This window comes from Thalassophryne amazonica, chromosome 10 (genome assembly GCF_902500255.1).
Source record: "Thalassophryne amazonica chromosome 10, fThaAma1.1, whole genome shotgun sequence".
Classification (NCBI taxonomy): domain Eukaryota; kingdom Metazoa; phylum Chordata; class Actinopteri; order Batrachoidiformes; family Batrachoididae; genus Thalassophryne; species Thalassophryne amazonica.
This window is the reverse complement of record NC_047112.1, coordinates 33385344-33401713: the sequence shown is the minus strand read 5'-3', so window position 1 is coordinate 33401713 and position 16370 is coordinate 33385344. Positions and strand designations below refer to the sequence as shown.

Sequence of the window (16370 nt, the reverse complement as noted above, 5' to 3'; positions counted from 1 at the left end):
ACAGGAGCAATAATAATCTTCTCAACCTTGTTTACCTGCTAGGGTAAGGCAACAAGGGTCAAAAGATTGATCAACTACAACAGCACATTTCCAACTCCATGGGTGTTTAGAGAATGTACAACACTCCATTAAAAAAAAAAAAGAAAACCTATGTGCCCCCCCGATAGAGAGCTAAAGGTGCAGATGATAGAAATGAATGGTTCATGAGGTCATTGAGATAGATTTATAAGTACAGGAAACTAATAGCTTGTTCACAGCAGCCTTTGAAAATTACTACTGCGCTAGTCTCTTCTTTAAAACGGATGATCAAGTTTGTTTTTAAGAGTAAATATCAAAGCAGAAAAAATGTGAAAAATGACTGGAGCCATGACAAATATGATAACATGGTAGTTATGATAGCTGATAGAGGGGTGTGTAAAAGGCTCTACAAGATAACCAAGCACCTGACAAAGTGCCAATCACAGATCAAACCAAAGAAGACTGAGAAGAGCAAGCTTAGTAAGTGACTGGCAGACTGCAGAGACTGACCTTCCCATCGTTGCAGGTGTATACTGTTCTGGGTGAAGGAGAGTAGCTGGAACTGGTGTTTGCTTCTTCTCTGCACATCTCCTGGGCTTCAGCAATGGGCTCAACCACTTCAGCCTTGATTGTTTGAGTACCGTTGTCATGCATAGGCTCTACAGACCATATAAACCAGGTATTTCATGAAGGCACACAAATTAGGAGTACATGTGTGAATCAAACAAACAATGTCAAAGAGTTTACCATTTCTAATCAAATTCCAAAATACTGACAATACTCAAAAACAGCCAATAAATGCACTTGATGTCACATAGCCAGTTGTGTGCTAATCCCTGCAGCATCGGCTACAACTTGTCCAGGAGTTTCTTGGACTGTAACTTGAAAGAGTTGCTTGTTTGTTTTCCCATTTTACAGCAAGGCTTTGTGTGCTTCAAGACATCATTTTTGCCCAGTAACTAAGGAAGGTGTTAGCTTGCTGGCTAACCATACAAAGCTCAGCTGTATTACATGAATTTTAATATTGGTCAGTACACTCCATCTGCTGTCCTAAGCCATCACAGGGTGTTCTAATCTACAGCCTTTCCATTAGATTGCTTGTGGTCAGGGGTCTCTATAGAAATTCACAGGCAGGATTAATTTAACCTGCTTACATCTGGCACAGCAAGCGTATATAAACTGCTACAAGTTCATCATTTATCATTACAGTGGCAGTCCATTTTTTGTCATATTCTGACAGAGGGATTTCTGTGTAGGATCTGACACTTCATTTATTTGAGCCAGATTATATTATTATTATTATTATCCTAATTTTTATTGCCCTAAATTGTATTTTTCTGTGTAACTGTTTCAACTAATTACTCTGGAATGGAATGTAGGAGTTCTTCCATGATCACATCCTGAAAGTTGCTGAGGATTGCACTGGAGTCACTAATGCTTACAAGAAGAGGTGCTTCACATCTGAGGGCACTCTGAATATCATCCAGAGTCATTGTCTTGCACAGTTTGATGGAAATTCCAGGCTGTACAGGATACTGATAAAGCAGGCTGCGATGGCCCTGAGAGGTAGGCAAGGAGGTGAATTTGAGAGGAATTTGCCCAGGTGACTCACCATCTGTGGCATAGCGGCTCTTGGCCTGCTTACAGAGGCATCAGAACAGTTAACTTCCACCATCCAAACCTACGTGCCACCCCATCGCAGTCAAATCGAGTGACTGCTCAATCCTGACAAATGCCTCTGCTGTAGTGTCACACTTGGCTGGCTACTTTGAACAGTTGTGTAAGACTCCAGGTGGGATGTTGGACATCTCCAGCATGAGGGTTTTGGTGGCTGATGTTTTAAGTCAACAGAAAATGACCAAATGTAAGTAAAACAGTGAAGGTAAAGGAACGCTCTAAAGATATGAAGTACTGGAACTGAGCTCCTCAGTTCCAGTACTGTATCTCCAGTTCCTGGACATACTGTTCGGGCATTCCAAATAATCTCCAATTCATTTTGGGAGACAATTATCACCTCTACAAACTGGAAGAAAGGACCTACTGTCCCAGGCTGGAAAACTAAGACGAATCACCAGCACTGCAACAACTACAGTGGTATTACACTGTTCTCTCTGCGAAGAAAGGTATTTGCAAGACAAAATCTGAACAGGATTTAGTCCCAATCACTTGGTGCTTAGTGACCACAACATTAGAATGTCATTGAAAAGTTAATTTATTTCACCAATTCAATTCAAAATGTGAAACTCATTACACACACAGTGATATATTTCAAATGTTGACTGCTTTTAATTTTGATGATTATAGCTTACAGATAATGAAAACCAAAAATTCAGTATCTCAAAAACAATTGAATATTGGGAAAAATTCAATATTGAGGTCAATGCTAAGAAGCTACATACTGGCCCGGGCTGTGTGTTCTCAGGGCACAGGACTACTTTGTGTCCCTAGAGTGAATAGTCTGTAGGTCATAGAGCTTTCTCTTATCGTGCACCTGCTTTGTAGAATGATCTCCCTACAGCAATAAAACAGTCAGATTCTGTAGAGACTTTCAAGTCCAGATTTAAGACGCATTTATTCTCCCTCTCGTATGGCTAGCATACTGGCATAATATGGACCTATGCTTTCCTTTTAAATTCATTTTATTAGCAACTGAATGGGTCTCGGCCTTTATCTAAATTCTGGATCTGTTAGTGAACCTTAGGGCTAGCGGCTGGCAATCACCAGGTTGGTATTTTCTCTGCTTTCCTTTTGATTTAATGCTGATGAATTATACCTTAACAGTAGTTATTCCAGCCGACTGATTCTGTTTTTTTCCTCTCTGTCCGAGGTGCGGATAACGTCGCATAGGACTGCAGGATTGACAGCTACAGACCGCAGGGTGCCAGACTGACTGCGAGATGCCATGCCTGATGTTGATGCAGCACACTGAGGCAGTCTGTGTTTGGAATGGACTCTGCTGCAGGAACAAGCCCATTGATGGCATGAAATATTCTGGGTGACCCCTGCCTGTGGAATAAACACCTGTGCATCTTCTTTGGCTATGTTATGCTGTTTTGACTGGACAATGACAGAGGCAGATCAAATGATCTGGAACACTCATAACCACTGTGATGGGCAGACTCAGTCAGGAAAAAATAAATCCCTCCTTTTCTCGTTTGGGAGTGCATTGCCCAAATTGCCCTTATGAACAAGCTGGCTGTATTCAACCATATTGTGTAAAACTGAGTGGAAGGGAAAAGTGTGGTGGAAAAGGTGCACAAGCAACAGGGATAACCACAGCCTTGAGAGGACTGTGAAGCAAAGGCCATTGAAGAATTTGAGGGAGATTCATAAGGAGTGGACTGGCTGGACTGGAGACAGTGCTTCAGGAGCCACCACACACAGACGTATCCCGGACATGGGCGACAACTGTCACATTCCTTGTGTCAAGCTACTCCTGAACCAGAGACAATGTCAGAAGCATCTTACCTGGGCAAAGGAGAAAAAGATCTAGACTGTTGCTCAGTGGTCCAAAGTCTCTTTTCAGATGAAAGTAAATTTTGCATTTCATTTGAAATTCAAGGTCCCAGAGCCTGGAGGAAGAGTGGAGAGACACAGAATCCAAGTTGCTTGAGGTCCAGTGTGAAGTTTCCACAGTGGGTGATGATTTGGAGAGGCAAGCATCTGCTGGTGTTGGTCCACGGTGTTTTATCAAGTCCAAACTTAGCACAGCCATCTACCAGGAAATTGTAGAGAACTTGAGGAATGTAAGGCAGTAGTGTGTGCGCTTTGAGCATCTGATGCAGATGGCAAAGCGCTATATAAACGCAGTCCATTTAACTTCTTGATTCTCTCTGCTGAAAAGCTTTTTGGAGATGCTGCCATCATTTTCCAGCAGGACCTGGCCAATGCCCACACTGCCAAAAGTACCAATATCTGGTTGATGACCCATGGCATCACTGTGCTTGACTTGCCAAAAAAAACTCACCTGACCTAAACCCCAGAGAAAATCTATGTTGTATTGTCAAGAAGAGGATGAGAGACACCAGACCCAATAATGCTGATGAGCTGAAGGTTGCTATCAAAGCAACCTGGGCTTCTGTAACACCTCAGCAGTGTCACAGGCTGATTGTCTCCATGCCACACTGCATTGATGCAGAAATGGATGCAGAAGGACCAACTATTGAGTGCATATACTGTATAGTACATGCACATACTTTTCAGTAGGCCAACAGTTCTGCATTAAAAAAAAAAATTCTTCTTTTGGTCTTATGCAATATTAAAATTTTCTGGAGATACTGAATTTTGAGGTTTCATTAGCTGTAAGTGGCAGCATTGTGGCTTAGTGGTTAGCACTGTTGCCTCACAACAAGAAGGTCATGAGATCGCTTCCCACCTGGGGCCTTTCTGTGTGGAGTTTACCTGTTCTCCCTGTGTTTGGGTGTCCTCCAGGTACTCCGGTTTCCTCCCACATCCAAAGACATGCAGGTTAGGTGAACTGGAAACTTTAAATTGACCGTAGATGTGCACACGGGCGTGAATGTGTTTGTTTATCTACATGTGGCCCTGTGACAGAATGGTGGCCTGTCCAGGGTGTACCTCGCTTCACGCCCTATGACTGCTGGGATAGGCTCCAGCCCCCATGACCCTTAATTGGAGCAAACGGGTATAGAATATGGATGGATTAGCTGTAAGCATAATCATCAAAATCAAAAGAACACTTGAAATATATCACTGTGTGTAATGAATCTATTAGGGGTGTCAGGAGAAAAAAAAAAAAAAAATTGATTCACGTCCGAATCATGATTCTTATTTATTACGATTCTGAATTGATCCAAAATGTCCAAGAAATCAATTTTTAAAAAGCATTTTTTAAAACATTTTCTTGCTTACTCGCTGAGTGTACTGTTTGTCAGGCAACGGCTTCCGTACTGCAGCGTCCCCGCGAGGGGAGGGTCCAGAGTGTTTCAAACATTCGTGAGCTGCAGCTTAGCATGGCAGACAAAGAGCTAATTCAGCCAGCACCGTCTTGCTGAAGGCAAATGTTTGGGCTCATGTTGGATTTTATTATTTGCTGCGTAAGAAGGACATTGACATAACTTATGCAGTGTGCAAAATCTGCAAAATGAAAGTCAAGTACTTCGGAAACACTTCAAATCCGCAAGCCCACATGCTACGCCATCATCCAGAGCTAAAAGAGGGGAGCAGCGGTCTCTGCCGACTACTGACCAGCACTTCGCTAAACTGCCAGCCAACTCTGAACGAGCAAAGCAGATAAGTAAATTTACATCTTTAGAATCACTTGATTAACCTTGTAAAGCTGCATTTTCTTAAACATAAACACTTTTTATGTAATATAACTATTTCTCAGAGCTCTTTGAATCAAAAATTGATTCTGAATAGAATTGTCACCCCAAGAATCGGAATCAAATTGAATCGTGAGTTGTACGATTCACATCCCTAGAATCTATATACGAACTTCACTTGTTGAACTGAATTACTGAAATTAATTAACCTGTCAATGATATTCTAATTTATTGAGAACTACCTTTAAGTCACTGGAATGGTTAGATTACAGCAGGATCAATGAAAGCAGCAACACACACCGGTCTTGTAGAATTGCCCATCTGTGCTTATTATAGTGAAAGTGCTGAAATTGTAAAAAAAATTCACTTGTCTTAATGTAAATATACAATGGGGAAAATAAGTATTTGACCCCGTCAGTTTTGCAGGTTTTCCCACCTACAAAGAATGGAGAGATCTGTCATTTTTATCGTAGGTACACTTCAACTGTGAGAGACAGAATCTAAAAAAAAAAAAAAAAAATCCAGAAATTCACATTGTATGATTTTTAAATAATTAATTTGCATTTTACTGCATAAAATAAGTATTTGATCCCCTAGAAAAACAGAGCTTAACAATTGGTACAGAAACATTTGCCTGCCATTCCAGAGGTCAGACATTTCCTGTAGTTCTTGACCAAGTTTTCACACATACAGATCTTCTCCAAATCTTTCAGGTTTGGAGTTTCAGCTCCCTCCAAAGATTTTCTATTGAGTTCAGGTCTGGAGACTGGCCAGGCCACTCCAGAACCTTGAAATGCTTCTTACGGAGCCCCTCCTTAGTTGCCATGGTTGTGTGTTTGGGGTCATTGTCATGCTGGAAGACCCAGCCATGACTCATCTTCAATGCTCTTACCCAAGGAAGGAGGATGTTTGCCAAAATCTCACAATACATGACCCCATCCATCCTCCCTTCAATACGGTGCAGTCGTCCTGTCCCCTTTGCAGAAGAGCACCCCCAGAGTATGATGTTTCCACCCCTATGCTTCACGGTTAGGATGATTTTCTTGGGGTTATTCTCATCCTCTAAACATGGTAAGTGGAGCTGATTCCAAAAAGCTCTATTTTGGTCTCATCTGACCACATGACCTTCTCTCATGCCTCCTCTGGATTATCCAGATGGTCACTGGTGAACTTCAAATGGGCCTGGACATGTGCTGGCTTGAGCAGGGGGACCTTGCTGCCCTGCAGGATTTTAAACCATGACAGCATCATGCGTTAATGTAATCTTTGTGACTGTGGTCCCAGCTCTCTTCAGGTCATTAACCAGGTCCTCCTGTGTAGTTCTGAGCTTTCTCAGAATCATCCTTACCCCACAAAGTGAGATCTTGCATGGAATCTCAAACCGAGGGAGATTGACAGTCATGTGTTTCTTCCCCTTTCTAATAAATAATCATAACAGTTGTTGTCTTCTACCAAGCTCCTTGCCTGTTGTCCATCTCAGCCTTGTGCAGGTCTACAGTTTTGTCCCTGGTATCCTTAGACAGCTCTTTGGACTTGGCTATGGTTGACAGGTTGGAGTGTGATTGATTGGGTGTGTGAACAGGTGTCTTTTATACAGGTAACAGGTTCAAACAGGTGCAATTAATACAGATAAAGAGTGCAGAATAAGAGGGGCTTCTTAAAGAAAAATTAACAGGTCTGTGAGAGACAGAATTCCTGCTGGTTGGTAGGGGTCAAATACTTATTTTATGCAATAAAATGCAAATTAATTATTTAAAAATCATACAATGTGATTTTCTGGATTTTTTTTTTAGATTCTGTCTCTCACAGTTGAAGTGTACCTACGATAAAAATTACAGACCTCTCCATTCTTTGTAGGTGGGAAAACCTGCAAAACTGACAGGGGGTCAAATACTTATTTTCCCCACTGTATCTATATTGCATTTACCATCTGAAGCAGATGCTCCAAGTGTTTTACAATGATGCGTGACATTTACACACACTCATGCATGCAAGAAGACATAAGCCTCAGATTAGGGATGGGGCTGATCCGATCCAATATCAGTATCGGCTTCCGATACAAATGGAATTCATGGATCGGAAATTTCCAATACAACCTGCAGAGTTTTCTGATCCAGGAGCCGTCTGTGTTTGTGCTGAAACATCTCCATAAGCGCAGTGAGCTGCTCTGCTTGCTGGCTGTGGAGTTGGGGGGAGGAGGAGTTTCTGAACGGAAGCATGACACCTCTGTTCACGAGGTCCCAGTTTGCAGCAGTAGCAGGTGAGCATTGAGGAATACTGTCACTGACATGTCTGCTGAAACAGCGCAAAGCAAGATAGCAATGTGCAATGTTTGCAAAGCCGTTATACCGAGAAGCGGAAGCTCCGTCATAACCTACAATACAGTGAACTGAATCAAACATTTGAAAATGCGCTACATTAAAGAGCACGAGGGTTTTAACGCCGGGACCAGAAAGTCTAAAATAGCCCGCAGGAAAGGTGCGATGATTTACCCAGACTGACTCCAATTATGAATAAATTAAATAACTTAATTTTTTTTTTTTTTTTTTTTTTTTTTTATGGTTTCATGTTGCATTTTGGAAATGCGGAAATGCTCTCCATCCTGAAAATGGTACATGTACTTAGGGCGGGTGTGCCATCTGGTGTTCAAGAGATGAAACATCAGCCACTGACCCAACAATAAATAAAAGTACTTAATTCTTTCACCAAAACATCAAATCTAGGCTTGCATCTTAGATGTACCTGCTAGTAAATTGTAGATGAACTTTCAGGTCTTCTTTTAAAGAAAATCCTCCTCTATACCTCTTCATTTTGAAGATGTATAACTGAGGATACAAAATATCCTCATAAAATCAACAATGATAACAACATTAAAGCAAACATAGCTCTGGTATTGGAATGGTATCGGCAGATGTCCAAATTCAGGTATCGAGATTGGATCGGAAGTGAAAAAATGTGGATCATGCAAGGCACTCACCTCCACTAAAGGAGCAACTTCAGGATTAAGGAACTTGCTCATAGGCAGCTAAGTGATTTTCCTGTCTCGATATGTCATTGAACTTTTGACCTGCTGGTCACTTATCTATCCCTTTGGCCACCACTTCCCTAAAACTAAAGTTTCATGACAAATTCCTCATATTTCCTTGAAGCCAGAAGCTGGAATTTTGGTGAACATTTTGTTGTTTAAATTATTTTCTTTGCCGTTTCTTGTAGTCTGGAAGGAACTCAACAAGAGGCAGCTCTCGATATAACCCCTTCTTGTTTGATGTGTATTAATTTTCTTTGAATCTTCAAAAGCTCTAACATGCCTGTTTTAATGTTCATTAAGGTAGAAGGACATGGGCAAACCATATCAGAAACAGAAATTTACTGAACTCATAAATGCTGTATGAAATTGCAACAAATTTGAGATCCTTTTAAAATCACATAACTGCACTTTTGCGAAGGAAAATAATTCTTTCAAATTTAAAGTCATAACCAGTCAAAGTCCCTTTGCATGTGTCTCTTATAAAGACAAGACATGGTATTTTGATGTCAATTATGCGGCACGTTAACATAGGGGTCACAATTGGATATTAAAGTGAGTGTTTTCAATGTCTTACAGGGCTGACAGTCAAGGAGCCTAATCGGTTGGAAATTCAACTGCCATTCGAAGAAGGAATTGATTGAGTGGTGCAGGATCTGTCTACATAATGAACATCATCCTGTGAAGCAAGATGAAAAACACTTTGACCTTCAAGAAGCATCAGACAAGAACAATCAATTAGCTCACACCTCAAAGACTCAGGCTGAACATCCCAAGTGTCACCGTATCAAGTGATTCAACTATCCCTCAGAAAATCACCAGGTATTCATTGTTAGAAGCCTCTGCTGAAGTTTTCAATTTCTGTATGCAGTGACTTTACCGTGGGGAAGGATGTAATATTGAGACAGACAAGAAGCCCTCTTCCAGGTGAAGAGCTGCAAACCTCTTTCAAGAGACAAAGCAGTTCATATTTGTGCAAAGAGATATAGTGATGTGGCAAAACACATTCAGCATCATACTGATACGGCACTTATTGATCTACATGCAGCAGATGCTGGATACCATCTTGACTGCAGACAAAGGTTTGAATCTGTCAACTCACCACCAGGGGAGGCTGCAAGTAGAAGGGAGGATTCATGGAACAATGATAAAGATCACCCCTTTGGAGGTCAAAATGGGGAATTCTGAGGCTTCTTGAAGGACCAGTATCTGGTTGTTAAGTGTGATGTAACGCATCATTTGACTTTCAACTTCTGGGTCCAAACAAAAACGGTGCGCTGTCATTAACACTGAGAACTGCACTGAGACGCTCTGATCAGGCTGCACTTAAACCGTTGCACACAGACAACAGCATTAACAACGCAACATAAAACTCTTTGTATATTGTGCCCAAGACTCTCCTGAATATATTAACTGGGTTTTTAGATGATGTTATTGCATTTGTTTTATGTAAAAATGCCAGAAGCTCAGGTCATTTCTCCGTTATTTTCAAGGGAGTTGCTGTGCGCTGTCGTTCGGGGGGGAAAGTAAAGTTTGCACTTTAACGTCCTGTTTATTGTACTTTACAACTCTGTCCTCTTTGTTCCAGAGTAATACATATAAGGTGTCTGAAATTTGGTTTGAGTTTATTAAATTCCACACAGGTTAAATGTAGTAGACAGAGATCTTTGGTAATATTTGTTTTAGCAAGTTTTCAGGGTCTCATGGATGCAGTCTCTTATTAACGTGATGAAAAGCATAAAAAATTACATTTTAGTAGTACACTGGAACCTTGATTTACAAGTTGAATTGTTCCGTGACCAAGCTCGTAAGCCAATCTGCTGATATTTCAAACAAATTTCCCCCATTGAAAATAACTGAAATAATTTTAATCCGATCCAGCCTTGTAAAACATCCCCAACAGACATGTATATTTTACCTGTGCATAATAAAATATATAAAGTAAAAGAAAAAAGTTTTATTAAGTGTTCTTACCTTAGCAACAGATGAATGCGGTTAACAGAGGCGGAGAAGGGAGGAAGGGAGGTTTGCGCACACTGTAAACATAAACTAAACTTAAACTGTAGATCCTTAAAAGGATCATACAGACGTAACTTTAATTGTAAACTTGCAGGTCTTTGGACCCAGAAACAGATGTATCACGTGATGCGTTACGTCAGAGCTTAACAACCGGATAGTGACTCAGTATGTAAGGAAAAGCAACTCAAATGGGAACGTTACCACAGACGCAGAACATTGCAGAACTCTAACACTGCAGACTACGTTTTGCAATCAAAATGGCAGTGTGAAATAACAAGGTGGATCAGAGGAACAAATGTAAGTAGAGTGAGGTATATAATAAAAAAAAATAAAAAAAATTGAAGCTGTCGGACTGCGAGTGCCAATGCTAGGGAGGGTGTAGGAGGTCATCCAGGGAAAGTTTTTTGAAAATGAGGTACCAAATGGTGCATTTTTACCAAAATTTTAAGAATGAATAGAGCAAAAAGTCCTTATTTTACATAATTACACAGAGTGAGAGTTGTGGTAGCAGGACAAAAAAAAAATTCTTCTGTTTTCCATTACAACAACTTTCCATTCATGACACAGAAATCCAGCCACAGCAAGGACACAATTATGCAAAATTTAAAACTACACAGCAATGCATGGTAAACTGATTGAACAATATTAACTTATTTGAATTGATACTGAATAGTAGATTAAATCTGTCATTCATAGCTGTGTAGATTTAAAACAATTAGATTCTTGATGATATGAGGTGAAATAATCCATTTTAAAACAAATGATACCTCCTTCAGCAAAAACCTAGCATCCACAGGACAACCACCACGTCATGAACAGAAGAAATTCAGGAAATAAGATTTTTTCAAGAATCTTTTTATAAAAAAACAAAAAAAAACAAAAAAGGAACTGACCGTTGCATTGATAGCCTTTGTGGTGAGAAACGAGAAACATTGCTGGAAGTTGTTGCGTTGAGTGCACTGAGTTTTGAGAAACTGTTTCACCGTTGCCTCGTGGTGACCGAAGAACTGTTTTCCATGTGAAGCGTGCTTCAAATGGTTGCGACACCAGATGCATTCAGTTTCCTCATGTACTCAGAGAAATAATCTCAGAGCTCACCCTTTTCCTCTAGCCATGACCATTTATAGTTGTTTTTGATGATGTCAGTCAGTAAAATGTTATCATGGCTTTACCATGTGGACAAAGCCGAAATCCCACTTCAGTTCAAAATGCCTGTGCTGTTACACTCATACCATCTAAAGACGCTGCACTAAGAGCCTTAACTTATGGCAATTTAAGTTCAATATAATGCAAATGTCCAATTTCGTAATTTTTCATGTCATTTGATGTTACGCATAGGTCATAAATAATGTTTAAAAGGTTCAAAACATATTAAAGTTGGATGAACATAACATTAACCCTCGCTCCCCCACCCTTCCATGGAGCAGCAGTCAGTTTAAACCCCGCCTCCAACATGGAACATGCAGTTACAGACACTGGAGGATTTATTCCTTTAATCCAGGGGTGGGCAATCATGTGCCATAAAGGGCAGAGACACTGCAGGTTTTCTGTGCAACCAATCACCTCAGCAGGTGATTTCATTAATGATCATGTGTCTCAGCAGGTGATTTCATTGACAACCAGGTGTTTATGTTCAGAGCAGAAGCTCATCACCAACCCACCTGCTGAGGTGACTGGTTGCACGGAAAACCTGCAGTGTCTCGGCCCTCGATGCCCACCCCTGCTTTAATCAGTTTTTTTTCCTCTTTGTTCAACTTTGCACTGAAATTTGAGACCGAGTGCAGCTCAGAGAGTGAGACAGAGCGCTGTGTGTGTCTGTTCACTCCAACACCACACAGACAGGAGTGAGGAGAAACGTGCTAGAGGAATGGGTTCTTTTATCCTAAAACAGTATCAGAAAAACAATTCTGCTGCCCCAGGAACAACAGTGAAATTAGTTGATTTTTCTCCGGATTTCATTCTAAATGCAGCTGAAAATTAGCTTTATGTCAAGTAAAGCATGAGTCTGACAGCACTGTTCACTCGCCAGTGTCGAACAGGCAGCGTTACTGTCGATCCCTCTCATATATGGTGTTTTTGCCACACAATTGACGGAAACCCATCATAGCGACAGGAGAATTTAATCCCTGCAAAACATGGAAGCCGCGAAATAGGACATGTTTACACATTCTTACTGTCATTTTGATACATTTTTAGTATTTCGGAAAAAAAAATACACTGTTTATTATGGAAAATGGACTGCATTTATATATTGCTTTTCCATCTGCATCAGACAGTCAAAGCAATTTACAATAATGCCTCACATTCACCCTGATGTCAAGGTGCTGCCATACAAGTCGCTCACTACACACCAGGAGCAACTAGGGGATTAAGGACCTTGCCCAAAGGCCCTTAGTGATTTTCTGGACAGGCTGGGATTTGAACCAAGGATCCTCTGGTCTCAAGCCCAACACTTAACCACTAGACCATAACCTCCCTGAACGGGTTTGCATTTCCTAGCATCAATGTTATGTATTTCAGGAAGCATTTATCACTGAGGGAAAGCTGTATGCCAGGAATAGCACTTAAAAAAAAAAAAAAAAATTGTAATTTTGGCAAATGGGCACACAGCCAAAACAAGGGAGCGTGCACCCCTATTTCCCAGTTTAAGAAAACACCTAATACAATTGCATCTAGGAACTGTGCCTCACAGACTCTCAGACTTGTAAATGACAAAAAGGATGAAATTGAGACTTTTCTTACAAAGTCCAGTAAACAAATCCTTCTGGATATGAAACATGTTGATATTGACATCAGTATAATTAAAAATCATCACAGAGACAGTAAGTGAATTTCTGTTAATGTTACTGGCAGCGGTTTCTCCAAAGCTTGATAATACCCTTCCTGCATTGTACATTGGTTCAACTGCGCCAAGTACTGTCAAGTCCCAATCAACTAGTTTGCAAATAGATTCAGCAGGATAGATGCTGGAATCCAAGAAAATTATTTAACACAGATTATTATGATGTTTATACAGTGAGTACCAACAGTGCAAGAAATCTTCTGCTAAAGCAGCAGTAGTCGATTTAAAGTCATCTGGCATATCCAATGCTGATGATGGTCTAGTTCACTTGTGGGTAATTTTAATGACAATTCCTCCCAGACTCATGGGCACACCACACACTCACTAGCCTTTCTTCTCACATAGTACTCCAAGAATGTGGATGAAATGTTCTACATTATTAAGCAGACTTCATGTCTTTATTTTGTGCAGATAAATTACACCTTATGGTTGTCTGAAATACAGAAATGTATTCATTTGGAATACTTGGAAAAGGACTAATTTTCCACGTTTGAATTATATTTGAAAATATATTAAGTACTGTATGAATAAATATCAAATTGTAAACGTGACATATTTGATACCAGTATTCACCTTTAAATTACGGGTGTTAACACAGTTGTATGCTAATGTTTGGGCACCACTGATAATTTTCTTGATTTTCCTTTATAAATCATTGGTTGTTTAGATCAGTAATTTCAGTCAAATATCATATGGCAGACAAACACAGTGAAATTTGAGAAGTGAAATGAAGTTTAAAGAATTTACAGAAAGTGTGCAATAATTCTTTAAACAAAATTAAGTAGGTGCATAAATTTGGGCACCCCAAAAGAAAACAATATTTAGTAGATCCTCCTTTTGCAGAAATAGCAGCCTCTAAACACTTCCTATAGCTTCTAATGAGAGTCTGGATTCTGGTTGAAGGTATTATGGACCATTATTCTTTAAAAAACATCAGTTCAGACAGGTTTGTTGGTTTCCGAGCATGGACAGCTCACTTAAAAATCACACCACAAATTTTCAATATTATTCAGGTCTGGGGACTGAGATGGCCATTCTAGAATGTTGTACTTGTTCCTCTGCATGAATGCCTTAGTAGACTTTGAGCAGTGTTTAGGGTAGTTGTCTTGTTGAAAGATCCACCCCACGGCGCAACTTTGTCAATGATTCATGAACATTGTTCTCAAGAATCTGCTGATATTGACTGGAATCCATGTGACCCTCAACTTTAACAAGATTACCAGGACCTGCACTGGCCACACAGCCACACAGCATGATGGAACCACCTCCAAGTTTTACTGTAGGCAGCAAGTGTTTTTCTTCGAATGCTGTGTTCTTTTTCAGCCATGCATATCGCCCCTAATTCAATTTTAGTTTCATCAGTCCACAGCACCTTATTCCAAAATTAAGCTGGCTTGTCCAAATGTGCTTTCGCATACCTCAAGCAACTCCATTTATGGTGTGTATCCAGAAAAGGCTTCCTCTGAATTACAGCATCTCCTTGTGCAAAGTGCGCTGTATAGTTGAATGATACACTGAGACACTATCTGCAGCAAGATCATGTTGTTGGTCTTTGGAGCAGGTCTGTGGGTTGACTATGGATGTTCTCAACATCCTTCACTTCAGCTTATGAGATTTTTCTTGACCTGCCACTTCAGGCCTTAACTAGTACTGTGTCTGTGGTCTTCCATTTCCTCACTATGTTCCTCATAGTGGAAACTGACAGCTGAAATCTCTGAGATAGCTTTTTGTATCCTTCCCCTAAACCATGATGTTGAACAATCTTTGCTTTCAGGTCATTTGAGAGGTGTTTAGAGGCTTCCATGTCACCACTCATTAGAAGAGATGCAAAGAGAGGAAACATTTGCAAATGGCCACCTTAAATACTCTTTCTCATGATTGGATTCATCTGTGTAAGGAGGTAAGGGTCAATGAGCTTACCAAACCAATTTTGTGTTCCAATAATTAGTGCTAAATGTATTCAAATCAATAATATGACAAGAGAACCGGAATTTATGCACCTGCCCAATTTTGTTTAAATAATTATTGCACACTTTCTGTAAAGACTAGAAACTTCATTTCACTTATGAAATATCAGTGTGTTCGTCTGCTATATGATATATTTAACTGAAATTTCTGATCCAGACAACCAATGATTTATAAAGGAAAATCATGAAAATCATTAGGGGTGCCCAAACTTTTGCATATAACTGTATATAACTTAGAAATATGTATGATTCCAAATGCTCTAAACCCATGTTAATGCGTGGGTTTAATGATGTATTTTTTTTTTCATGATTTGGGCAAATAGGGCATTAAGGGGTTAATATATGAAATTGCCCAAAGGACATCATGAGGCACTCTCCTAAATCTTAAAGCATTATCCCACATTTACAAGATACCCTAGAAAATAAATAAACACCCTTTAATTGACAAAACCAGGTTTGACCCACAACTCCCGCACTGTCTGCTGTGAAAGCTTTTACTTTATTGTAAACTGTTGGGAGTAGTGAGGCTGTAAAGCTTATTCAGACAACATGCACCAGTTAGCCATATAAACATGACCTCCATTCGGATTTACAGTGTACTTGAATTACATAACCAATCACTGACAAAATATACTCTTTAACATGGAGCTAAATTTAAGAAGTGGGAAAATATTTCATCTTCATTTACTCTGAACGACTTACAACTGAAAGGCAGTAATGGTATCATCACCTTTTACCTCCACTGGTGATCAAGTTATCAATTATTGCTTAAGATTAATAATTTATTTCATAGCTTGCCAGAAAAATCACAATAAAATTAAATAATGCCAATTTAAATTTTCAAGAAACTACAGAAGGTAGTTGAGTGAATAAGGAGCTGGCTTGCCAATACGTAGACCTGGGTCATGCTACGTGTCTGTGTCCTCGGACAAGACACTTAATCTACACTGCCTCAGTCCACCCAGCTGTAAATGGGTATCAGCCTCAGCTGGGGAAGTAACCTGTGTTGTACTGCTGTCCAGTCCAGGGGGGAATTGCAGACTCTCATCTGCTTGGCACTATGGAATCCAGGTCTATGTATGACAATATTGTCAAAGCCATTATTTATCCATAGGAGTGCCAAACGTGCCATTTACACCAACTCTTATATCAGAACAGAAAATTTAACATCTTACACTGTGTGCACATACAGTATACTCTAGAATTTTCACATG

General features: G+C 40.0%; 2 protein-coding genes across 3 annotated transcripts in view; both read right to left on the bottom strand.

Annotated features, from left to right (window-relative positions):
• The window catches only part of LOC117518564 (BEN domain-containing protein 5-like), a 41249-nt gene that overhangs the window by 19243 nt on the left and 5636 nt on the right, over positions 1-16370 (bottom strand). For both annotated transcript variants that reach the window (XM_034179725.1, XM_034179726.1), the window contains exon 4: positions 529-677. In XM_034179725.1, the coding sequence (XP_034035616.1) occupies positions 529-677 (149 nt within the window). The remainder of the gene's footprint in view (positions 1-528; positions 678-16370) is intronic.
• Positions 1-16370, bottom strand: part of LOC117518082 (BEN domain-containing protein 5-like) — a 40528-nt gene that overhangs the window by 18605 nt on the left and 5553 nt on the right. The window contains exon 4 of the mRNA XM_034179146.1: positions 529-677. Coding sequence (XP_034035037.1) covers positions 529-677 — 149 coding nt within the window. The remainder of the gene's footprint in view (positions 1-528; positions 678-16370) is intronic.